The sequence below is a fragment of the Cheilinus undulatus genome, linkage group 11, assembly GCF_018320785.1.
Source record: "Cheilinus undulatus linkage group 11, ASM1832078v1, whole genome shotgun sequence".
Classification (NCBI taxonomy): Eukaryota; Metazoa; Chordata; class Actinopteri; order Labriformes; family Labridae; genus Cheilinus; species Cheilinus undulatus.
The window spans coordinates 16,346,716-16,373,037 of NC_054875.1; the positions used below are offsets into that span (position 1 = coordinate 16,346,716).

General features: G+C 38.7%; 1 protein-coding gene across 1 annotated transcript in view; it reads right to left on the reverse strand.

Moving 5' to 3' along the window:
• Positions 1-26,322, reverse strand: part of ajap1 (adherens junctions associated protein 1) — a 91,127-nt gene that overhangs the window by 35,685 nt on the left and 29,120 nt on the right. The window contains exon 2 of the mRNA XM_041799711.1: positions 4,772-5,532. Within this exon, the coding sequence (XP_041655645.1) occupies positions 4,772-5,532 (761 nt within the window). The remainder of the gene's footprint in view (positions 1-4,771; positions 5,533-26,322) is intronic.

Genomic DNA, 26,322 nt, shown 5'->3' on the forward strand with positions numbered 1-26,322 from the left:
TTCAAGTTAGTAGAACTGACTTTCACTGACTGCAGCTCCTATCATCTCACATCCATAATGGAGCTGACAGCTACATCTGTGTACAGTCACAGTGACTGGTACAATCATCGGGAACAATCAGTGAGCATCTGGAGGCACCAGAGCTATCAGCTCCCCCCTCTGTCCCCCATTCAACTCCTGAATGATGGCCAGAGCTCTGCAGGAGAGTGATATCAACCATCCACAAAGATACTGTGCAAATTGATAGAGATTAGCAGAGAAATTACACATTTCATTAATTTATATTGAGTGGGATAGCCAGCACTCAGAATGGGCAACATTTACTGTCTAATTCCCCTTATGTCCAAAACAAACCTATTCAAACTGACCTTTTAACAGCTACTTATAAAGGCTACCAGAGTACACTTTTGGCAAATGTTAGGTTGTCCTTTAATTCAAGCATTAAATAAAATAAGAATGAAGCAGTGATTAAAGTCTTCTTCACATTGTATAATCAGACTCTGCCAGCAGGTCCAGAAGTTTTGTTGACTGTGCAGCCTTAATATCAGAGAGGTGTGAAGAGACTTAATTTGAAGAGACAGAAATCTTTGTCATCTCTTCCTGTGTGCTGTGAAGTTGAACTTCTCTATTTTGTTTCAGGTTTCAAAGAGAAACAGATCCAAAACACGATACATCATACCAAGTATTTAAAATAGAATAAGATTCCTGCCCACCGGGAAAATATTAATGCAGTAGAAAAAAGAGCCTACATTTTAAACAGTGTTTTAAACAGTGACATTATAGTGTCTCGCCCTACCCTGACTGAGTTATACTCCCTAATGCACACACAAAAAACACACATGGCTTGGTATGATTACCCTCATGATGAGACTGGACCATGCATTAGTACACTAATGGCTTGCATTTGTGCTGCCTACAGTATTTATGAGTCATAATGACTAAGTTAATGCTGCAGGGGTTAATGCATGTAATGTAATGTTTCAGTTACTAATAGTCAGCGTGACAACTATGTACCATTGTTCTGTCTAAAGCATGTGGCTTTAGAAGAGAGTATAAGAAAGAGTAGTGAAATACACAGTTTGCTTATGTCCACTCACTTGCTGCAGATATAGGGTATTTAAAAAAGCACTGAATATGATACCATATTAAGTCATTGCTGTGAATCACATCTCCAAAACTAACCTCTCAACTGAGAGAACATGAAGAGATCGTAGCACAAAAGAGGAGAATGCTCCCTCTTTCTCTCTCTCTGTTTACATCCATGTCACATTGATGCATGTTGCCAGCTTTAGATCTTGCTGTGAGTTTCTGAGCTCATATTGAGATCATGCCTCAGCCTCTGTGCACTGGCTTCACAAAATATAACAGCACATAATGGGCAGGCACAATCATCATATCTTAAGGAACTTATAGTTCCCTACTACTCCTCTTTAAGACTGAGTTTCAAAGCTCAGCCCCGTATTATACTGAGCTTCAACTGAAACACCAAACACTTGTGTCTGTCTCAGTCACTCTGTTAGATCTTATATCAGCATATTTAACATACAGCTCTTCATATCACTGTGATTATTTATCTGTGGTTGTAATTGTTGCTCTGTTTGTCTCTGTCCATCTATTTCAGTCTTTCTTTCTCTCCTTCTATCCCACTTTCTCAGCCGACAAAGTGGGTCAGATGGCTGTTCACCATGCGGCTGGTTCTCCTCACTGTTTCTGACTGTAAAAAGGAAATCTTTCTTCGCCAACGCTGCCAAATGTTGCCAAGTGCTTTGCTCATGATGGAATTGTGTGAAGGGGCAGTTTTGGTGTTTTGAGGGCCCCAGGGTAAGAACGGCATGAGACCCTTACCCATCTAGCTCAAGGCAATCACTGAAGTGTCTCTTATGGGTTAACAAATCTGAAGAAATACTAAGCATACCAATATCTTAAATGTACCCCCATTCTGAACAGCAAATAATTTTCTTAATCTGACAACATTTTGGGGCTTTAGTACCTTACTGATAGGGCCAGCGGTCATAGATCCATTTTGATAATTGAAAGTAGATTTAGAAAAATATCGTATTTCTGTTCATTTTTGTTGTTGGATGTATCTTTTGGTCCCTTGGAGCAGGAAGTTTCGGACAATTGCCTAGTTTAGCCTATGGTAAAAGCACATATGCTGGTGTGAGGTCTGAAAAATTAAAACAGCTTTAAGTCTAGACTAGTGGTTTTTGCCCTCGGAGCTTCCCCAACTTGTACCTAAGAAAGACTGATATACACTATGTGTCAGCTGCCTGACCATTACACCAGCAGGGACTGTAATGAAATTGTATTTAAATACATGTACTTTAAAATACGAAGATGGGACTTCAACTTCCACTTTTCTCAGAAGGCTTTACACAAGATTCTGAGAGAATTTATGCCCATCCATTCTGTAGCCCATTAGTGTGGTCAGGCACTGATAATGGACAAGACAGCCTGGCTTGTAATCTATGTTCAAGTTTAGGTGCTCAATGGGGCTGAGGTCAGGGCTCTGTGCAGGCCAGTCAAGTTCTTACACTGAACTCATCAAACCATGTCTTTATAGTTCTTTGTGCACTGGGGCACAGTCATTTTTGTATTAGAAAGGGCCTACCCCCAAACTCTTGCCACAAAGTTGGAAGCATAGCATTGTCCAAAATGTCTTGGTATACTGTAGCATTAATTTTGCCCTTCATAAGAAATATGGCGCCTAGTCCATACTCTAAAAAACAGCCCTGTACCATTATCCTTCTTCCAAACTTCACAGTTAGCACAATGCAGTCAGGCAGGTAACATTCTCCCAGCATCCACCACACCCAGATTCACCCATCTGACTGGTCAGATGTGACTGGTTACTCCATCAAACACGTTTCCGCTGCTCCACAGTCCGGTGTGTTTTACACCACTGCATCCAACACTGGCATTGGACTTGATGATGTGAGGCTTGAATGCAGCTGTTCGAGCATCGAAACCCATACCATGAAGCTCCTGCCGCACAGTTTTTGTGCCTACATTAGTGCCTGTGGAAGTTCAGAAATCCTCAACTGTGGAATCAGTAGGTGTTGGTGACTTTTACACACCATGCCCCCAAGCAGTTGCTGACCGCTTTGTGATGTTATGTGGGTTTCCACTATGTGGCTGAGTTGCCGTTCCTAAATGCTTTTACTTTCTACATCACTTACAGTTGACTGTGTATGTATGCATGGCATTTGTTTTGAAGAGCAGGCTGCACTCTTTGTGGATGCAGTCTTGGCCCGTTTTATAGTACTGCTGTGTGAACACAAAATGAGCCAAGGGAGGAATGCAACAAATGGAACAAAATGCACAAGCTTTAGGTGTGAAAGCACCTTGAATATAAGGTGCCTTAATTGAGTAGCCCTACCTCAGTTAATATCATCATGTTACGATATCATTTAATACAAAATTATGACAATAATGCATGTAAACATTACACAGTGGATCTAAATAGTCTGTTTTGGTCTCGCTTATACCCAGTTGAAATCCCAGTGTTCTTTGTTTATGGGCTGAATACTGGAATAATGGCTTTTCACAAATGTCTACTAAATAAAGGCATCAATAAATGTTTCATAAATTTACCAAAAAATTGTTAGAACAGCTATTAGAAAAGCTCATCTCTCATTCAGGCATTCTTCAGTTAAAGTGGGAGCTGGCCAAGGACTTTTCTATCAACCTCACTGTTAGCTGCAGATTTTTATGACATTTATATTAATGCACCAAATGGGAAAGCTTTAATTAGCATAGTGCCTGTTCCATAGTTGTTAAACATGACTTATAATTTATGTCTACCTGTATGCTCCGTTTAAAAGCTGTATTCCTCATGAACTTAATGAAATGTTAAATCTAATATTCCTTACAGGGAGGTCCTTGGGTCCACAGCACGGGGGTACAGTTCATAAAAATCACATATGCCCACATGCAGTATTTCAGCTGTAATAGTACAGTATGGTCAACAGAATTTATGGAGAGTAATCCCTTCCCAACCTAAATATAACTTTAATGACTAGTGGATCATTTTTTCACACTACAGTGAAAATCTGACTCATGTTCCACATGTTTGACCAGTAAGGGAAAAATGGAGGAAACTTACATTATTCATATTAGACATTATTTGTACTCCTTTGTACACCCCGACAATAATGCAGAGGGCTCTGGTGAAACAGTGGGATGCCTTACTGGTTCCCCACATAGAAACACTCACTACTGTGTTTGTTTGAATGCACATGAGCATGGTTTCCATGGAAGTGATGGATGCTTGTTCTACCCCTGCATGTGTAATCATAGTACTTTTATTATTTTCTCACACAGTTGAGTTCTGCATCAATATTTCTTTTATATGTCTGGTTTTCAAATATAAACATTAGTCCATCATTACCTGATCCTTTTATGGTTTCAAGTAGAACAGATAAATATTGTTATTTCTAAGCTTTTCAAGATGTGTCATGCTTCTTGGATCCATTCAACCTTTGACAGTCAAGCATCATCACTGAAACTGTTTAAAATATAATCCTAACCCTTTAAAAAGTCTCATAAGACATGTTTGAGTCACTCCACAGAATCTTACTGTATATCTTCTTAAAATGAAAAGATTTATGCTGAGTTAAAATTATACTGTTGGAAGTTGAAGAAATGGGGCAAGTCTTTCAAGTCTGACAGTAACATTAAATGCAGCAAAGGCAACTAAAACAATAACTATTTTACATTTATCAGTAACAATACACTGTAAAAATCAAACTGCTCAATATTTTTCTTTTACCTGGTGTGTCCCCATATGGCTTTGGTGGTTTGGCAGTCTCCCCAACACTGACAGTGGCCTTGGTGGTGCTTATCCTCTTGGTCTCTGGTGTGGTCACCACAGTGAACGTCCTTTGGGAGAGCCTGGTTGTAGTGCTAGTGGTTGCGGCCACTGTGGTAGACGAGACCCTGGTGGACAGCGTTACATTGAATTCCAATTTGCTATCGTCATCTATGCTATCTGTCCCTGTGGGTCCCCAGTCGATATATCCAGCCACTGTGGTAGTCCGGCCCTCCTGAGACTTGTCATATTCCAATTTGAGCTGCCTCTTGGCTCTGAGTAACAACCTCACGGTGTCTCCTGTACTCCCACTGGATAAAGCTCCTGGAGTATCCCCTTTTACAGCCAAAGGATTACTTGTCTCTTTTGGAGAGTATCTCAACTGGCAATCCTTACACACTGCTCGTCCTTTATATGCTGGCTTCCAATGCATTTGACCCTTGACTTTGGGCCCTATCCCTGCCCTATTGTCTTGGGGTGGAGGAACAGGGTTCAGGAGCCGGCGGGCCAATGGACTTACTGTTCTCCAGTGAAGCTTGTTGGGCATGTCCCAGAGAAGCTGCCAGCGAGGTCGTGAGCGAGGCACTGATTTAGGGGTGAGTTTGATCCCCAGACCTTGACTGAGGGGGCTGCACACAGAGAAGTCCAGGGTGAGGTGGGTCATGGCCAGCAGAATCCACACCCGATGCCCCACACAGCTGCCTGGCCTCGTGGCAGACGGACTGCAAAGAGTAAAGAAAGCAAAAACCTTTAGATTCAGACACACTTCAGGATATGTTCAAACCATAAAAATCCAGTTGCCTACATCCCTAATTTTTTTAGCTTTATGGAATAAACTCAGATTTCTATTTTATTCACCTTTCATGAACATTTTTTTGCCAAATTTTACCACATAACTTCTATCATTTCTACTCAAGTAGGCTAAGACAAGCTTATGAACATGGAGAATGATATGAAGTGAAACGTGAAAGATTTAGGATTTGAACTCTTGCTCCCACCCATCAGGGGTAGTAAGGACTCCTTGATGTAGTAGATATCAATCCAAGAATGACTACACCAACATGCAAGGTCAGACCTGGTTTAGCTCATCATCATATTCTGCATTATCTCCCTGAGACTCAAAGTCATCTGATTTTTAAAGGGCAATTTGATTATGCATTGAAATGATCAGGGAGGTGGTATATTGCAGAAAACTTCACTTGTACCAATATTCCCTCAATTTATTCCGTACTGATTTGTGTCCTAAAATGTCCTTTTTTGCTGTATAGACCTCCTGCTCATCAACAAAATTGCAAGGTGATAGATAGCCTTGCTACTCAGGGTAAGACCATGCAGTGGACTGATTTTACAGACAACCTTCAGTGCCCCCTGGGATAAAGCTCCTCATTGATTGCTAAGGGAGAAACCTCATTATGGGCTATCTTTCATCTCTGCTGTCCTTGGCCAATTTAAGCCCACATGGAGGACTGGCGCTGAAAGCATCACAGAGTGACGAAAGATGGATAAGTGTGAATTGGCCCATCACCTTTCAGAGACAAGACAAAGATGTCTGTTTATGCCATAATTAACCAACTTTGTTTCAAGGCTCTACCTAATGTCCAGCCATGTCAGGACGACATGAGCATCCCAAATCAGTAGCTCTCAAGTCAGAGTGGGTACAATTAAGATTCTTCTGATATGCAAATTTATACAAAATGTAGAAGTTCCCAAAGGCAGGCCCTTCTGCAGATCTCTGGACATTTTCATTGGTAATCTTGTTTACTTTAAGTAATATTTATGACAGAACAAACACAAAAAAGAGAGAAACAAAGGGTAAACAAAACAGACAGAAAAAACTCATACACGTAGCAAATGTGATGCTGTTTGGATCTCAGAGAAGTTAAACTAACACTAAAGTTGTAACTTTTAACTACTTTAACAAGGCCATTCCTAAATGACTTAAAGAACATCTTAGATATTGGGCTACTTTTTTATTAAGGAGTTGCATTTAGAGCTGCATGGCGGCACAGGGGTTGGTGCTGTTGCCTCACAGCAAGAAGGTTCCTGGTTCCATTCCTGAACAGGGCCCTCTGTGTGGAGTTTGCATGTTCTCCTTGTGCATGCATGGGTTCTCTCCGGGTACTCCGGCTTCCTCCCACCACCAAAAACATGCTCATTAGATTAATTGGTGACTCTAAAATTGGCTGTAGATGTGAATGTGAGCGTGCCTGGTCGTCTGTCTCTATATGTCAGCCCTGCGATTGACTGGCGACCAGTCCAGGGTGTACCCCACCTCTCGCCCAGTGATAGCTGGGATAGGCTCCAGCCCCCCCGTGACCCCAAACAGGATGGATGGAGTTGCATTTATTTTAAATCAATTTCTCTCATTGACATGTACTCTAAAAGTGGCAGTTATGCAGAATACTCTTTTGTAAGCTCCTTAAATCTTGATCATTTTATGTGATTATTCATAATCAAAGCTGAACAAGACATTTTGTCCAAACCCACTCTACTTTTGACTTAAATTTTAAAGGATCAGCTTACCATTAAATTGGAGTGTAACTAGGACTTGCATTTCTATTGAACCATAAATGGTGAAGTGGTAGTAAACACTGACAAGGTCAGAGGAGCATTGACAGTTTAAAGTGCAAGTAACAATTTGTTCAGTGGGTGCTTGGGCTCTGACCTAAGACTGTTACACTGTCTGTCAACACACTCAGACAGAAAACTTTCAACTGTTCAGGCCAAGCTAATGCATAATCATATTGTAATGCAAATAAGTCTTTTCTACTGTATATTATCTTCTATCCTCCGTATCAGTGATTCTCAACGGGGCTGTAGTCAGGACCCACTACCACCTCCAAATTACAGATCTTTTCAACCATACACAAATATTTCTAATGAAACGTAGCAGTTTCGACTTGAAAAGGAGAAAAGATATGACAAACAAAGAGACAGAGACATTTCCTCCACAAAAAGTATTTATAGACTTCTCTACACATCTTATTTGCAATCATACATCTGCAACCCACTGAAAATAGTTAATACCTCAAATGTTTGTAACAGTTTTCAAATCCAGAGAACCCCTTGATTTTCATAGTTTTAATGTTGTTTTGTAATGGTGGCTCTCATAACAGAGAAACAGGCACACCATTTTTATTGTTCCTGTGGAAACTGGATATTACATCAAAGACTGCTACGCAAAAACTATAGCTAGATGGTGCTTTTCTGATGCTTTATCACATTCATGTTTTGTGCTGCTTACTTCTAATAGACCATCATTATTTCATTGTTCTACCTAAGGAAGCCCCCCCCCCCATGGCAATAGAGGTAGGCGGAGGTAGGTGTCTCTACTCGTCTTCCTTCTTTATTGTTTGGATTTAGAGCCTCCTTCCATCACAGTGGTGGCTGGTCAGTAGATGGTTATGCACTACGCTATTATATCATTACTTGACATGTAATGATGTCATTAATTTCATGGTATTGCATGGACTGAAGTGTCTCATTACTGTCATGGACTTAGGGCATTTCAAGCCATAGATCTTCAGAGCCAAAGCGTAGTGTTTTTAGTGGGGTGAAGGGAAGGGAAGTGGGAACTACTGTTACCATCAGCCACTGCATATTAATTGTCCTTTGCACTCCACTCGGTTGCTTGATCTAACAGCACAAAAATGATGGATGCTACGTGTAGCAAGGGAGAACCAAGTAGAAAAGTGGGGCAGCAATAAGCCATTGATGCATCCAGCTTGTCCAAACCAAAGAAGAGCAAGAGTGACAAAGTGTTTGAGACTGTGGAGTCTCCAGCAACTTTTAAATCTGTCGTGTGAAAGCATTTTGGTTTCCAGGTTTAAAGAAATGAGAAAGAATAAAAAGTAACGGCCAGACAAAAAAACAGTATGCAGACACTGCCAGACTGTGGGGATAAACTTGATGGGAAATGCAGGTAACATAAGGAGCCACATGGCAAATTATCACCCTGAAAAGATTCACAAATATGCGAGGAGCAGAACCTTGCAAGGCCAAAAGACTCAAGGAAGCGTTTACAATCCCACTTCCCCACAGCACGAGGGCTCAACAGATCACAAGGTGTATTGGTGAAAATATTGCCCAAAACCTGCAGCTATTTTGGACATTTGAAGGTTTTAGAAGGTTGGTAAACTAGATGGAGCCAACGTATACATTTTTACAGCTACAGCACTTTTTTGCACATTATTATATTAAAGTTTGATAAATGCTGATGTCACTTTTCTCAAGTGTCCATTTGTTGTTTTGGGTTTATTTCTTACACCACAATAAATACTGTCATTAAAACTGGTACTTTTTCTCTTATATTCACAATATCCTTATTGTTCATACTCATCAAACTATACATTTTTCCTCTATACTGCACATCTAATTTCCCATTCTTATTGGACTATTTTTGCTTTACCTTAAGCTCATGTCATTTATACTGTGTATAATTGGCTACTGTAAGTGTACCATGCTACTTTGCACAAGCACGTCACATTAATTGCTATTGACTGCACATACCTCCTGTTCTTTTTAGTGAGTGGAAATGTGTTATATATGCATCATCAAAGCAATAAGATAGGAGCTTCTTGGGAGACAGGAAAAACTACCCAGAATGCATCACATACCACCACCCAACATGTTGTAGCAGAGGAATACATCCTATGAATTGTTCATCAATTGAATGGCAGCCAGACAGACAGAGAGGAGATATTAGCCTTTGAGTTTGCCAACAAAATGGACAGTCTTATTTTGCAAGTCCTAAGGCTAACGAATGACTTCCTAATATTCTTTGACATTACACATAATGAAAATATTGTTTGGAAGTAAACTGCACAGATGGCAGATTAAGTTTAGTACTCACAGCATCAACATACCAGATTGCTTTCTGGTGGGAATGTGTGTCTGGTGTCCTATTTTATGAGTAAATGCTCCATCTTTCAGTCATTACTGACTTCAGTATAGTTAAACCTCAACAATATGGCAGAAAATCCCTTTAGCGGAGATTCTGACGTCTCCTGATTCTGAGCTTATGCTGTCCCTGTCTCACACTTTTATCAGCACAAAGCATTGAGACTGTACATGGAGTGACAGTAGGGGAGGAGAGAAAGACACATTTTCTTAAAAAAAGAAAGAGATGGAAATTTGAAGGAAAATTGTATGGAGCAGCAGCATATTCCTCAATTCTGTTCAAAGAGGGGCATAAAGTTATTATTAAGCGTATGCTTCTTAACATGCGTAATTAGCCACTATTCTGTGACCCAATAAGCTACTTTCAAGGCCTGGATCTCAGTATGCAGTCCATTCTAGAGCCAGACATACATGGAATGAAATTACTTTGTGAATTTATTCAGCAAACTGTTAATTAGCGTGCCTGTTGGCCTGGTTTGAACACCAGCTTAAGGCTTGCTGGAATGATGATTTTAACCAGCACTTAACAGACAGATGAAAGCTGCAGCCTGAGATTCTGCTCAAAAACACAGCAGGGGATGAAAAAAATCTCTGTACATTACATGTATGAGCATTCCTGGAGCCTCTGCCACCAAAGTACTCACATCTCTTTATTTTTTGATTTGCCATTCTTGCTGTAGATCTTTTTTTTTTTTTAACCTATTGATCGAGCAACAATGGTGCCTGCCATATGTTCACTTACAGCAGACAGAGACTGAGAGTATGAGTGAGCATTTATCTATGTGCGTGTTTGATTCCAACCTCTAGTGTCCTTCATCAAGCTCAAGCAAAGTGGAATTTCAACAGAAAGCCAGTGATGTAACAGAATATGTAAGATGTGATATTCAAAGCAATATATTTGGATTATGCTTCTAGAAAAAGCACTGGAGGATGGTTCACCAAGCTTGACTTCTCTCTCTCCTCTGTGCCAGTTTAAGCTGCACTATATTCAGTAAATCTACATCCAACTTATTCTGCTGCTTCCTGCAAATGGCACTGTCATAGGGGTTAGGATTAGGCCTTGACAGGAAAATTAAACACATGATCTCCAAGAACTGTCTGCACCATGTAATTAAGGTCTCTCATTTTAATACAATGTCAGTGGCATATGCCTCAAGCTATGATTTAATGCAGCTAAATTATGTTTTACAGTTAGTCATCATAAATAAATAATGTTCTATAACAATGTTTACAATATGCCTAAAGCCAAAAGGGCTGTCAAAAAAGAGCACATTTAAAAAGTTGAACCAAAGACTTTGTCAGAATAGTTACAGTACAAAATGTTTGTATTGATGTGCTGAAGCCACAGAGGAATATTCTATGATTTCTTGTCACTTTGCTTTTAAAAACCCACGGTGCACTGCTGTGCAAGCAGAAAAATATCAAACTCAGTAAATCCACTGCACACATTTACTGGCCCTTGAAAACTGGGAGCCTCACATAACCAACATAATACCTTCAAAAGCCCAAAATGAATGAAGAGTGGCCTTTGAAGTCTATGAAAAAGATTCACAGTATTATCCTGTATTAAATGCTTGAGCAAAGGGTGGGAGCGGTTAATAAAAAAGGCCATTCATAGAGACTGTTCTGCCTTGACGATACAGGTTTCTTTGCATAAGAGGATGTTGTCCACATCCCCCATGTCAGATTGTTGACATGTGGGATGTGGATGAAATCCTCTTATGCAAACAACCTGAGTTTTCTTGTTAGAAGTGCTCTTCAGTGGTTTGCACTGTTTTAAGATCACTGGGTTTCCAGAATATTGCTCTCCCTTTTAATGCTCAGCCATAGCAGCGTTTGAGGACTCTTATTCTCAACAAGACAATGACTGAAACTCTCTGTATAAAGTAAATGTTCATTTCTCACTTTGGGTTAATAGTAACAACAGATGGTGGATTTAATGTGTAGAATTTAAATGTCTTTACAGTGCCTATAAAAGGTTTTTACCCCCTTGGATGTTTCACCCAGTTATTGACCTTACAATACATTCAAGTTCTATATATATATATAGAGAGAGAGATATAGATATATCTATATATCTATATCTCTCTCTCTCTCTCTATATATATATATATATATAAAAGCCTCTGTGGTAGTCCGGCCCTCCTGAGGTCTACTGGTATTTCCTTAATTCACCTTTTTAAGGTACTTGCAAATAACACATTACCCAAGTGTTTTGTATCAAATCTTCAGGACAATCTCAGCTTTATGCACACATAGGCCCACTGTTGTCCTAGAAGTCTGTGGAAAGATTTATTTCCAAATGTTGAATTTTGAATTTTGAAGTGTGAAAACACACCCTCACTCATGTTGACTAATTGTCCTGGTGTTTTGAAATAGGTTTACCAAAGTGTTAGCTTTGCAAAAGCTTTTGATAAAGTAGTGGAATATATGACTAAAATAATAGGTAAGTGCACAAAACATGTCTAAAATGAAATTTTGTCATATTGTTTTTATCAGCATACATGTTGTGTGTCATTCTATCATCACCCAAATGAAGCTGTGTCATCTTAATCACTGCTTCTCAGTATTTGTCCCAATGCCTCTGCAACATTCAAACACTTCGCCGTCATTGGAGATCAACAGGTCTAATCATCTCCTCTCGCTCCTTTCTCTCTCTGTACCGCTTCTGCAAAAACTGTGTTAGGGAGGCATTAGGGATTCCAGAGTGTCAATTGGTTAACTTAAAAAAAAATTCAACCAATTATGTATGCTAAAGTTGATGGACAATGGATTCATCCAATGACACACAGTGAGAGGTGATTACTTGTGCCCATTGCTCTCTTATCATCCCTGTAACTCCAGCTGTGAATCACGTGGGATGGTAAGTGAAGGGGGAAGTGAAAGTCAAATGGGAAAGATATTAATAAAAGCAAAGCAAAAATGTGCCAGAGAGTGCACAGACCTCAGATGGTTAAAGTGGCTGACCCAATTCAACACAGGTCCGGCTAATTGATGCTAGTAGTGTCACAGCTGTTGCAGTGGGGATCACCTGAGTGCAGTCAATGTGTCTTGAGTGATTGTAGTATAAAGACACCTTTGTCTCGAAGTTCCAGCCACTGGTTAATCAGTATTCCTGGCTGCCATTACACCATTAAGACAAAAGAACACTCCAAACAACTCAAAGAAAGTGTGAAGGAAAAGTATGCTTCAGGGGATGGATACAGAAAAAAATTCCAATGCACTGAACATCCCCATACTTTAATTAAATCCATTATCAAGAAATGGAGGAAATATGACATATGTGTAAATCTGCCTAGATTAGGCTGACCTCACAAACTGAGTGAGCATCCAAGAGGAGACTAGTAAGAGAGGCCACCAAGAAACCTATGACTACTCTGAAGGAGTTACAAGCTTCAGCAGCCAAGATGGGAGAGACAACATACATACAACTGTTGCCCAGGTTCTTCACCAGTCAAAGTTTTATGGGAGAGTGGGAAAGAGAAAGCCACTGTTGAAGAAAAATCACAAAATCTAGAGTTTGCCAAACGCCATGCTAGAGACTCCATGGTCAAGCAGAAAAACGCTCTCTGTTGACGAGACTAAAATGATGTGAGACTAAAAACACATCTCCACAAAGACACCCTCCCCATGGTGATGGCAGCGTCATGCTGTAGGGATGTTTCTCGGCTGCTGGCTCTGGAAGGCTTGTAAAGGTAGAGGCTAAAATGAATGCAGCAAAATACTGGAACATCCTGGAACAGGAGGAAGCCCTGACTGCAATAGGTGAAATATCAAAAAAAGCTTTTCTTTTACATCCATTTAATCAAAGTGTGGAAAGATAGCTAAAATAACAACTTCATAACTAATGATGGCACATGTAGGGCCATTGTTGCATGTTTTAAAGCACACAGTGAAGCGCATTATTACTGGATTGCATCCAGTAGCTATAATCTTTAAAGCATATATAATGGAAAGGCATGCAGAGAAAGCAAGAACTTATGGGAGACAGGTTTGTGTTGGTCTCAGCTGGAGTGTTTATTCCATGCAGGGCTGGAACAGGAAGCTCCCTGAGGTGAAGCAGGTTATGATAAGCATTTACTTCTACTCTGCAACACCAGACTGACCTCATTATAATGGAAAACAAAGATGTCAGAGCAGAGGGAAAACAAAATCTAACAGCTCCCTGTCTCATAAAATAAATAGATAAATCTAAATGTTTCAGCAGATGTACTTGTATTTAACTGAGGGCTAGCACTGCTGTTGTGTATTTATATGTTTGAACATGCTCAGTGGAAGTTCATTGCGGACTGTCATTTTGTGTGGCCCCTGAAGTGTCCGAGCACACCGCAATATGCTGTACACTAAACCCTTTTCACCAAGTTTTTATGGTGCATTCCCTTTCTGTATCCTCAACACAGGACTGTGCCACCTGTGCACCTTACCTCATGTCATATCAAGACCAACACTACCACTGGGTGCAAGTTCTTTTTTCTATTTATACTAGTTGGTTGCTGGGCATGAAAATGATGACAGCATTAGATGTTAAAAAGGAAGAACATTTGTGTTGCACACCAAAGTAGCATGTTTTCAGCTCTTCATGTCAGAGAATATGGAAAAAAATATTGACCAAATTACACAAAGACTTTTAGCAAGTGGCAAAGATTGACTGTATGGGCTATTACTTCTAAATGTCAAAATAAAAAATGTAAAAAAACAGTGCCAAATTACCAGGAAATGTGAAAGTGCAGTTTTTATAAAATGGAAATAATCAAGACAAAGCAATAATGTAACATAACTGATCAGACTTTAAAATGTAAGATGGCCCCCCCTTTGACAAATTTTTAAATGACATACATAGTTTATGACACAATCATATATGACATTACATGGACAGTATGATCACGTCTTATCTCAATATAATGTGGATCCATGTCAATATGAGCTTTTAAGTCTATTTATTATAAAGAATATGCATTGTGCACATCGTGTGCATCCCACAAACTGCATTTACAAATGGTTGTTTATCAAATATGACAAGGGGAATAAAAGACAATATAACACCAAACCTTTTTAAGAGTAAAGCCCATGCAATTTCTTGGAAACCAGATGACACTGTTAGCTGTAAAGCACAGTGTTCCACTTACAAGCATAAACAAACTAAAAATTTCATCTGATTCCACAGAGGGAAAAACAGGGCAGAGAAAGGCATGTTAACAGTCTTCAGGACAATGTTTACTAAGATGTTTGGCTGCTTAAACCCCATCTACTTCACCATGACTTGTGGGTTTGAATTTTTTTTTTTGTCTAAAATCCAGAGGAAACACAGTGCCAACACATTGCAGTTTGAAGGCTGTTCAGGCCTGAGCTCAGTGAGTTTATGTGAATTAGTCAGCATGATTTAGTTCGGGGTATTAAATCATGCATGGCCACGAGTTACAAACTAGCTGCTATGAAATTCCCATGATGACCCATGCCTTAATCATAATCTTACTCATAGTTCAGAGTCACCATTGTTTTCTTTATATCACTGTGTACTAACATGACTGTAATCTTCATTTATTGACTCATTTCATGGTTATGTATGAAGTCAGCAGTGATATGATGCAGTCTAACCTTTATGTGTGCAAATGCTACATTAAGCAGAGCCACACATGTAGAGGCATCATTGTTCACTCACTATATTTAGCTATTGTACATCCATGCACACATAAAAATGTGACAAACTGAATATTAAACAAGAATGTACATGTCCTGTACATGCTTATGGCTGTCCATAGACATTTTTATCTTATACTGAACAAAATGCTGTTTTGTGTCATTGTGCATAAAATCTCCCAGAGTTTAATGTTTTAATTTTCCTGTTCATCCATTCAGAAGCGGAATCTCCTCATATCCTTAGACTGAAACAAGTGAGAACAGTTTTTTCTTGACCCTTTATAGGGTACTCATTGAAATACTTGAAAATTCAAAATTTAAGCCTTAGAATATTATTGGTAGACATCTTTATACTTTTCATTTTTGTCACATATATTTTTTATGTTGAAAATCAAGGCCAATGGAGTGATCACAAATGGTTCCTTGCCCATTCATGGTAAAAAATTAATAAATAAAAATTTTAAAGTGTATGCATATTAAAATGTTTACAATGGAAAATTAATACATAGAAAGTCAAATAAGTATCAACTTGCACATTATAAAATATCAAATACAAAATAGTCAATTTTGTCTCTTATTTACAGCTTCTGAGTCTATTTGGTTGAAACAATGTAAGCTTGAATAAACAAATGATTGGCCGTATTATGCATATCAAAGTGCAATTTATTACATAGTTACTATTTTTAGCCTGTAAAATTATCATTTTACATCCTGGGTGCAAAGTTTTCCCCAATTATCACGTCAAACGTCTCAGTGGACACGGCACCGTTAACATCTCAAGGAAGAAGAAACTCGTCACATATTAAAGGCTTAAAACATGTCAGCCATCCTGAAAAATGCTTGCAATGCCCAGCACTTGATGGCTTTACTCTTCCCAAGGAAAAGATCAAAGCAGATGAGTGCTGTGTCGGCTGTTATGTGCAGCACTTCTGCAGACCAAGTGCCGGTGAGGCACAGATAAGCAAAGAAACAAAGGCCAGGATACCGTCTCTGTGAATGAGGCCAACTTAAAAGGCTCTTCTGCAGCCTTATTTAAATACTTCACAAAGCTGCAAAGTTGAAATGAGCATAGGAAGTCAATCTTTACAAAAAGAAGAAAACACTTCAGCATAAAATTTAAGAAGCAGCACACATAGGGACTATTTACTTAATCTAAATTTAGAGCCAAATTTATCCCTTATAGTGTGTATAAATGATTATCATGAGACTAATAAAGGATTATCTAGGTCTTTGAATGTATCCTATGCCTCATGTAAGACCCAGTAAAACAAAACTATTATCTCTGCAGCTAATCAGATATTGCACCCAATTATTGTCCTCTGCTCTGAATCTTGGCCCAGTTCTTATGACATCACCACACTGTGATCACTTGTACAAAGTAGGTCTTAATTAGAACTTGTCAGGAGTTTGCAGAAGTGAGGCCTTGGCAGAAGGTCTTTTCAGCTGGGGGAGGTGAAACAGACATAACTTCTTTAATCCCTTCACCCTTCCCCAGACAGCAAACAAAGGAAATTTTATCACTTTGGTCTTGACAAAGCTGCCACTGAGTACACATCATTTTCTAGCCCACACAATTGCCTTGTTAAAGGTGACTCCACATCTGATGGAAGGCTGGTTGTGATGGAAGACGCATTTTACCCAGCAGGGTGTAGACTGAATCTGTGGTTTGCTTTTTTAACCTCTCAGTGGAGTTTTCCTGTGGTAAGAATTTTGGAGTACAAAAAATAACCGATGGTGTTATTCAGGGTAGAACAAGCAATTGATAGAGCATTTCCACACTGAACTATGGTGTCCATGTACCTCCTACACACAGCTAAAAACAGCACTTTGAAAAATACAGATCCACTGGGGAAAAGGTTCACCAGCTGTAGTTCATGAAGTTTCAAGCTACAGTGGGTGGTTTTCTGTGTTGGGTCCAAACAGGCACATCAAGAGGTTAAAATGAGATATATTTTTTTAACATATTCAGAATCTCGCCAGAAAACTTCTTTTCTCTAAATAGACTTTTGTCATGTGGACAGTAGGCACACATGAGCACTCCGCAACTCGTGTTATGAAGTAGTATTTAGCCTCAGTGGAGCTGTCACACTTACACAGAGTTTTGTCAGAGACAGAAAAGGTAAATGGACCGCACTTGTCAAATCTTTCACCACTTATAGGAGCACGATAGCTCACTGCTTTTTTCTTAAATTGTCCCAAAGAAAGTGGATTCATGAGCCTTGTTTGAAATAACAGTATGAACACGGTAAAATTATGAAAGCCATGTCCTTGTGAACTAGGAGCTCATACCATTTTTTTTTTTTTTTTGTAATTGGTGAGACAACTATCACTGATGTGACAAAAACTGGGAAAAAAGACAAAAAGATCTGTAAAGACATACAAACAGTAATCGTTACAGTAATGAGTCTGAAAGATTTGGGGATAGAAGGAAAAATTAGAAAACAACAAAGCATTTTCTTTGTTGTCATGATGAAAACAAATCCAAAATAGCACAGTGTGTGTGTATAAATGCATTGTACATTAAATACACATGCTAACACCTTTGCGCTTGAACACACCAATACTCATACACAGTCTCACGTAAACACGCAAAATTCAATTTATAATATAAAATCATCATACAATACAAGACATGTGCAAAGATAAAATATTATCACCTCTACCTCATATTGTCAGCTCTACCAAATAACGGAGAGGAAAGCGGCTACAAACCAGGGTTGCCAGGTCCGCCGTTTTCCTGCAGAATTGGGCTACTTTTTACGTACTGTCACAGGTATTTTTTTTTTTTTTTTTTGTCCGGGGGATGAGCAGACCCATTTTTTATGTCTTGTGTGTGTGTATTTAATATCCAAAGCAAAATAAATGACTTTATTTACCCTAAAATGCAACTAAATCAACCAGCAGAGAAGCAGGAAACATAGGCATACGGAAGCAGCACACCTGCACTTACACAAGCAATATATAAATTATATGGTGTGGCAGAGGTATTACTGGCTTATGTTGAATTTTAGCATTGGACTTGGTTTTGGGCTAGTTTTTATCGGCCATTGGGCTACATTTGTCACCAAGATCTGGCAACCCTGCTGCAGACAGTTCATCTGAGACACTGTCTCTTTCAATATGGAAATACATGCTAAAACTTTCAAAATAAAATCAGATTAAACTTCTTTTTAGGGTAAAGGTAAAGGTAGGGGCTATGCAAAATCTCATCAAAAAATGTTTATTAAAGATGAGTAAAATGTCTGCTAACAGGAAAAAAGCTCCTCCTCCATGAAAAAATTCTAACACAGCAAGCATATATTACATGGCTTCATTAGCTAGCTTATGCAGCTAATAGAGCTACATAGCAAACATAGCTAAAGTTAAACTCACAAATGCCTATATAGCTACATTCTCTCTACAGCTAGCTTGCATAGCTTCACTGGCTTACGTAGTAGCATTAACTATCTAGTTAGCATAGCTATGTACACTTTAGCTAAAGATACAGAAGCAAAGGCTTAAGAAGCTAAAGCTGCCACCGTTCTTGTAACTATTTCTAAAACCAGTCTCTACATAATGTAATCCCACATTAGACCTGATGTTTTTCTGTTTTATTGATGAAATGTTGCTCAGTCTGTAATGTTTGCAATGTTGTTATTTCATGAATGTAACTGCCAGGCTTTTTTTATGAATGAAGCCGAACTACAAAATAAAATCTATATGTTGTGCACAGGAACATCTGGGGAGTCATTTTTCCAAAGTTACAAATGTTTTCCTCAAAAATTGACTTTTTTGTGTATGTATTACCAGCCACCACCAAAGTTGGCAATTAAGAGCTCCTTACACCTCATGATGAACTTCAGACAACAGTGTATGACGACTTCTAGTCAGGTAACCTAGTACCTCTTCAGCCTTTGAATCTGGTGATTTTTTAGTGAGTTTTTGCTTTGTCTAACTCCATTTGGTCCTCTTATTTGGTCTATCTCTCTGCCAGTGCTTCTGCAAACCACCAGCCAGTGAACTCATCTCTGTTTGCATTATTGTTGTTTTCAAACAAACTCCTTTAACCTTACTATCTCAATGATCTGGGTCCTTACCATATGTTCATCACAATAGTTTTTTTTTTTTTTTGTTTTTTTTTTTTAGTTTAGTTTAGTTTACTTATTTGCACATGATAAAACAAATAAGAAAAATTACAAAATAATTAAAGAAAGCATCGTGCAGGGGAGGTTAGAAGCCAAAAAGGCTTGTCAAGAAACCTCCCCCTGATATAACAATAGTTAGTCTAGGCAGCAATGCAGGTTAGCTAAAGGACATTAAGTCAGGACATTAAGTCTAATACCTGTATATAGGCAACAAAAAAAAAACAATTTTTTGTTTTTCCTCCATTTGTAGGAGGAGAGCCAGCAGGATTATCTATATAGAGTAAAATATAGCTCTTTATATAGAGGAACATCTATTTAGAGTAAGATACAGCTCTACATCAAGTGTTACTAATTTCTATAATGAGCAGGAAACATTTCTATAAGGAATTAAAAACAGCTCTTAAAAGATTACATACAACACTGTATTATATAATAATAAAACAGCTCAGTAAAGTTTGTGGAGTTGTTTCTATTTGTTCATCATGAAGTACATAATCATCATTTAGAGTCAAATAAAAATATTTCATTTAAATTAAAAAAACAGCATGCTACCTGACCCAGAGGAGGTTGTTGGCCCTGTTAAAACTGGTTGTATCATTTCCTGCTTTTTATAGACTCCCCCAGATGTCCATGTAAGGGCAGGAGCCTGCAGGCATGCACAGATATCACAATGGATTAAAAGGAGTTGAAAGACATCATGAATGGCCTCTTGTCAGTGCTCAAATAGGTGGAAGTATGCTTTCAAGTGTCACGAGACATTTTTCTGAACAATGAATCTATGATATTGAGAAACTGTGAATGTAAGATTCTTTTTAAAAACTATGTTGGTAGGTTTCAAAAGGAAATTTTCCACAAAAAAATACAAGATTGACGCAAATCAGAGATGTAACAATAATACAAAACAAACATCTCATGACAGACATGACCAGAAATATCACAGTTGTAAGAATTATCAAGGTACTAAAATACTTTAAATCAAATTAGCAGTGCTGGAACTAGCCTATACATATTTTTTTCTTCAAGCCAACAGTCGAAGGTAGGCTACTGCATTTTGGTTTAATTTGATTCATAATGCCAGCTGTTTTGATCTTATAAATTAATTAGCCTACAGCTAATGTGCTCTTTGGGCCTACTTGTCTGTCTGTGTCTCTGCTCAGAGACAGTCACAGTGAGTGATGCAGGCAGAATAGAGAGGAGACGCAGGACTGCGTCCTCCTCTCTGATGTCTTTTACATCTCTTTGGTCAACCCATGAACATGTTTTTCCGCATTCACCTCAGTAACGGACCTATGTAGCATGATGTCTGGACATTATTCACTGTGATATCAAGACTACGGTTATTACTAACGGTTATCATGCCAATTAAAATATGAATGTATGATAACAGCGGGGAAATTTTTATCACAGTTATCACTAATACCGGTAACCATTTAATCTCTAGCATAAACACAGCACAAAGGCTTCTACACTGCATGTCACATCCACCCTTTCACATTCAACACATGATGGCAGAGGCTGTGCCCAACTGCCCATCAGTTACTAATTGCAATCACACCTATTCACACTGAGGGCTACGAATTTAGGAGAAGTTTCTGCTTCAGTGTGTAGCCTAAGGACATTTTGACGTGCAGACTGCAAGAGCTGGGAATGAACCAGGGGCCGTTTTAGGACAGCTCCAACAGAAAATTTGACAGCACAGAACACTTACGAAGATGTGAGCATTCAGGCCTTTACATCCTGACCTGTCGACTTTTGGCAATGTGCTTCTCATCCCAGCTTAAACACTGAGCCATAAAATGCCCTGAATAAGAAAATGAGAAATGGCAGACAGAAGGCAAAATCACTAAACTTCTGGATAATTAATGATGGGTCAAATAAAATATTTTCTTCTGGCTTTACATTGCACCTTTTTTCTTTCATTAGTACTAAACATTATCTAATTTTTGGTATGTATTTAGTGAATGTGTCAAATGTGCAAGTTGCTGATAGAAAATCAAGGTCCAAGAAGACAAAACATTAAGAAACACATTCACTTTTTTGTGCAATGATGTTAAAATAATGTTTAAGATTGAACATCATCTCCATTGTTAAAACAACCAATTAAATGTAGATGTCCAGCGGATGACACACTTTAGCACCAGTCTTAAAAAGCAAAGCTGTCCTTTCAGCACACCGCCACCCCCACTCTTCACTGTGTTCTAGCTGAGTACATCCATTTATATGACTGATCTCTATTCAGATATGCAGCCCAAAATCATCTTCACTCTTATTTATTCAAAGTATTTATGCAAAACAAAGTATTTTTTTCTGTTCAGAAACTCAGTTGCTTCTCCTGAATTTAACTCTTGCAATGAAAGTCCATTACATCTCTAATGAAGCTGCAGCCAATGACATGACATGACATGGTTGTAAGTAACCCTCCATCTCTCCATGATTACCAAGTCTACAAGATGTCACAGCAGCCATCAGTCCCAGTCTTCAGTGTAGTCAGCCTCTCCACTTCATGATCCTGGGATGACATCATCAGACAACACCTCCACCATCAGTGTCCAGACTCCATGGGGTATAGATTTTCAACTCAGGACAGACAACCTTCGATCACCCTGTGCCCTTGTGGAGTTTAAGCGCCGACAATAATTTAATATCACATCTATTAAAAATCAACAAAATTATCAAGCTGTGGTCATCAAGCTACACTGGCAGATTGCAGCAGACCTGGAACAACGAAGCTAACTAATGCAATCGCGAAACAGTTTGCCAAAGACTGCAGACCAATCAACGTCCTTGAAGACGAGCGGCTTCAAGGCAAGTGGTTTACATTCACTTTGCAACCGCAGTAGTTTTGATTTATTTCTGCTGATTAAGTTTGCAGTTTTTGGATATTATTGCTCAGTGAATTCAGATAAAGTCATTTACAAACCATTAAAACAAAACTGAGATGCCAAATAAGGTTAAAAAAACTATAGTTTCCCATACATGTACTTCCTTTATCTCAAACCAAAATGCAAGTAAAGTATATTTATTTTATTTTATTTAATCATTATATAACTGTTAATCTTCAAGTCATCTGCTGGTCTCTCCTGATTAACAGCATTGCTGAGTTGGCAAAGAGGTCTAGCCAAGATACTTTAGCAAAAGTGGGCTATATTGAATTCATACTCCTTAGTAATAAGGAGTCCTTAGTAATGTCTTGGCCACCATGGCCCTCACATCTTTCCCCATCCCATTGTTGTTGAATGGGTCCTTGTTGTGTTCCACTTAAAATGCTGCCTCAAAGTCACACTGGCCTTCTTCATTGGTTGGGTGAATAGAGACTGCTGTTTTCAAGCACTATTTTCAGCTTGTTCACCTTTCCAGTGTGTAGCATACTGACTGGAACTCTTTTCCTCCTTTAAGGCACAAATTCTTGTTTATTAATGTGAAATTCATTCCAAATAAAAGTCATTCCTTTTTCTTGTGGAAATGTGTTTTTTAATGGTTACCTTCACTGTGCTTTATTATCCTGGCCAAACAGGTCTGCTAATAGAACTAATATTACGTCATACCTGACCTGTCAGTGAAGGTTGCTGTGATTGGTTCAAGCATTAATGAACTTGACAGAAGCATCACCCTTTTTTACTGCCAGCTTATAGACCTATCCTAATAATCTGTGTAGGTGGGGGTGAGACCCCTGCTAGAGCATCTTTAGTATCACATTTTTGGGAGTTACTGAGACAACTGTGACCTTAGTGTAGCTAGTTGGAGATATGTTGGAGACCTTGCATTAGATGTTAGTTGTTTGTTTTACAAAGGGTAGGAATTGTTTCCTGACAAGGCTCTGTGCAGTACATTGATTCACTAAGCCCCACACCCCCAATCAGCTACTGCCCAAACAGACTGTAAATCTCTGGGAAACTCTGGAATATCACAATCGTTGATATTAACTGAAAACATTTAAACCTGATACATTTTTCAGCAATAATTCCCAGCCCTGCCATGTCTTACAGAATGAGTTCTACCTATTCAGGAGATACCATTAGCAAAATAAAAACATACAGAATACCTGACAAGAAACTATAGAGTCATAAGCTGGTATAGATATACCTGGTTAGTACTTATATTGGAAAGTCTTTTCCTCCTTAGCAATAAGATCATTCTGTTTTTATTAACACACTATGTAAAGTCATTTAGTGTTCAAATGCAGTCAATATTCCAATGAACTTACCTTTGAATGGTCTGTTAGTTAGTAGTGTTGCATTTGTCACAGCTGACCATCTTATCTTATTGCACAGACTAGACCAATTTCAGCTTTTAGTTGTTTTAATTCCAAACGGCAGCCTCCTGTCCTGAAAAATGAAGCCAATGTGGAAGTGCAAAAAATTTCAATATGACGAGTGTCCACTTGAGGCTGGCTGCAGGAACACCAGAAGTCCTGTCTGAATAGCTGTTAAAAAGACATTTTTACACTAGAAATAAACTGGTTTACAGCCTGGTTCAAAAAACTGAGAGTGTCTCATTAGCTAATGTCTTCATGTCCTCTCACTGTACGGGGGCTGAATTTTTTGTACTACAGTCGTTTAGATTATATTTAGGAAAAACCTCACTGCGCAGTGATTGGCACGTCTCATCTGATTGACAGATAGCTCGACAGGCAGAAGCTACTGATCTGTCAACTAGAATGCATGCTAGCTGGCTGAGGAAGTTGAGCTTAGTGGGCAGGCGCTTGTCTGCTGTTAGGTTGATCCAAAGTTTGGTTGAGACAGTGATTTCAACATGGAGCCCGCCACAGATTGGCTTCAAAAGCTGTTTGAGTCCGCTTATTGTAAGCAGATGGCTGACATCACATAGGCTTTGTCCAATGCTTTCTAGTCTATGTTTAATTCCTATTCAACAGATCACGTTTAGTTTGTCAGTGTTAATAATAAGTTTTCTATGCACACCAAAGTAAGCCTCACTGTGTTCTAGCTGAGTACAGAGTAAAGAGGTTCTGTGCTTGAACCAGTCCTCTTCACTTTTATCTGCTTCTTGTAAGTAGAGGAAAAACTCCATAAATGCTCAAGTTATGATGAAGGCCCTCCTACTGATTGGTATACTTGTATTTAATGTAGCTTATTTCTTGCTCTGAAGGACAGGGTCACTAACACCAACAAAACTAAACCCTTGTTTGCAGCTAAAGTTAGCTAGTCCCCTTTGGCTGGTGTGAGCCGACCTAACGTAAGTTTATGGTCACAACTTCCATAAATTTGTTTTCCTTTTTTGTTGTTGTTGTTTCTCCTGTCCTTCTTCCCTCCCTGTTTTACTCTCACTCCCTACCCCTCCTACCAGCCCCTTTCCAACCCCAGCGTGGCTTCAGCAGATGACTGTCACAACATGAGTCTGGTTCTGGTCAAGATTCCTGCCCTTTAAAGGGAAGGGTTTTCTCATCACTGTAACAGGGCTAATGCTACTAGTGCTGAGCTCATGGTGATTAACACTGGTTTTTATTAAATTTATTAACAAGCCAAATCAGAGAGTATGGTCTGGACCTGCCCTCTTTGTAAAGTCTCTTGAGGTAACTTCAGTTATGAATTGGCTCTATACAAAAAAAGACGGATTGATTTATTTATTGATTGACAACCAATGATTTATGGCCTGAATGACCAGAAATGTTCTGCATCTTAATTCAGATCAGACTAGGATTATTGTGCTTGACCTTAAACACCTCAGAGGGACTTTTCTAATGATTTAACTGCCCTGGATGGCATCAGCCTAGCACCCAGCAACACAGTAAGAGATCTAGGATTTCTAAATTTATCAGGATATGTCCTTTAACTCTCACATGAAACAAATTTCAAGGACAACCAAATTTTCACCTTCGTATTATTGAAAAACTCAGGCGTAGCCTACTCTGAAGAAAAAAAAAACTTTTGTTGCTTCTAGGTCGGACTATTATCAGCTTTTTATTAAGGCTGTCCTAGTAGGTCACTAGTGACTCTTCAGCTGATCTAAAATGCTGCAGCACATGCACTGAGTAAAATAGGCAAAAGAGATCACCTTCCTCCTGTATTGGCTGTTATGTACTAGCTTCTGAAAATTGAATCAAAAACGCTTCTTCTCAGTACAAAGCTCTTCATGGTAGGGAGCAACATATCTCAAAGAGATGCTGTAGAGGTGCTGTATTACCCCTCTAGTACTTGTGCTCCCAGAATGCAGGCCTGCTAGGGGTACCCTCAGTCTCTAAAAGTAGTATAGGACATAAGGCCTTCAGCTATTAGGTTCTTCTCCTTTGAAATCCTCTACCACTCGGTAAGAACACTGGCTATGCCTGATCAGAGAAAGATGTATGAGCAAGACTCACCTCATAGAGATGGGCGATACTAATTTTTTAATTTAATACCAATACCTTTTAATGTAACTTTATCGATACTGATACGATACTAATACTTTTGAGAGAGTAAAATATTGAACTCGCAAACTTTCAAAAGGTAAAGATTTCAGGCAAATAAAAAGGTGTTTGCATATCATTCAGAAATTGATTAAGGGAGAAACTTCAATCAAAATAAAATATTTGTGCAAGCAGGTAAAAAAATAAAATAAATCAAATATTAACATAGCACAAACATGTGCTATCAACAACATAAAAATGCCCATCTTATTTTTGTTTAATTCAGACAGAAGTTCTAAATTATCCACCTATAGCCACTAGTTTCAAGCAAAAATGTAAGAAATACAAGTCATCAATGATTTTCATGGAAATATTGATCTTTTTATGTTTCTACAACTCGGCCTTTATACATTTTATAGTATTAGCATTTGGTCTCAGTATTTTTTATGTTTTCATAAACATGTCATTACTGATCATGATTGGAGACTGAGAAATAAACTACATTTGAA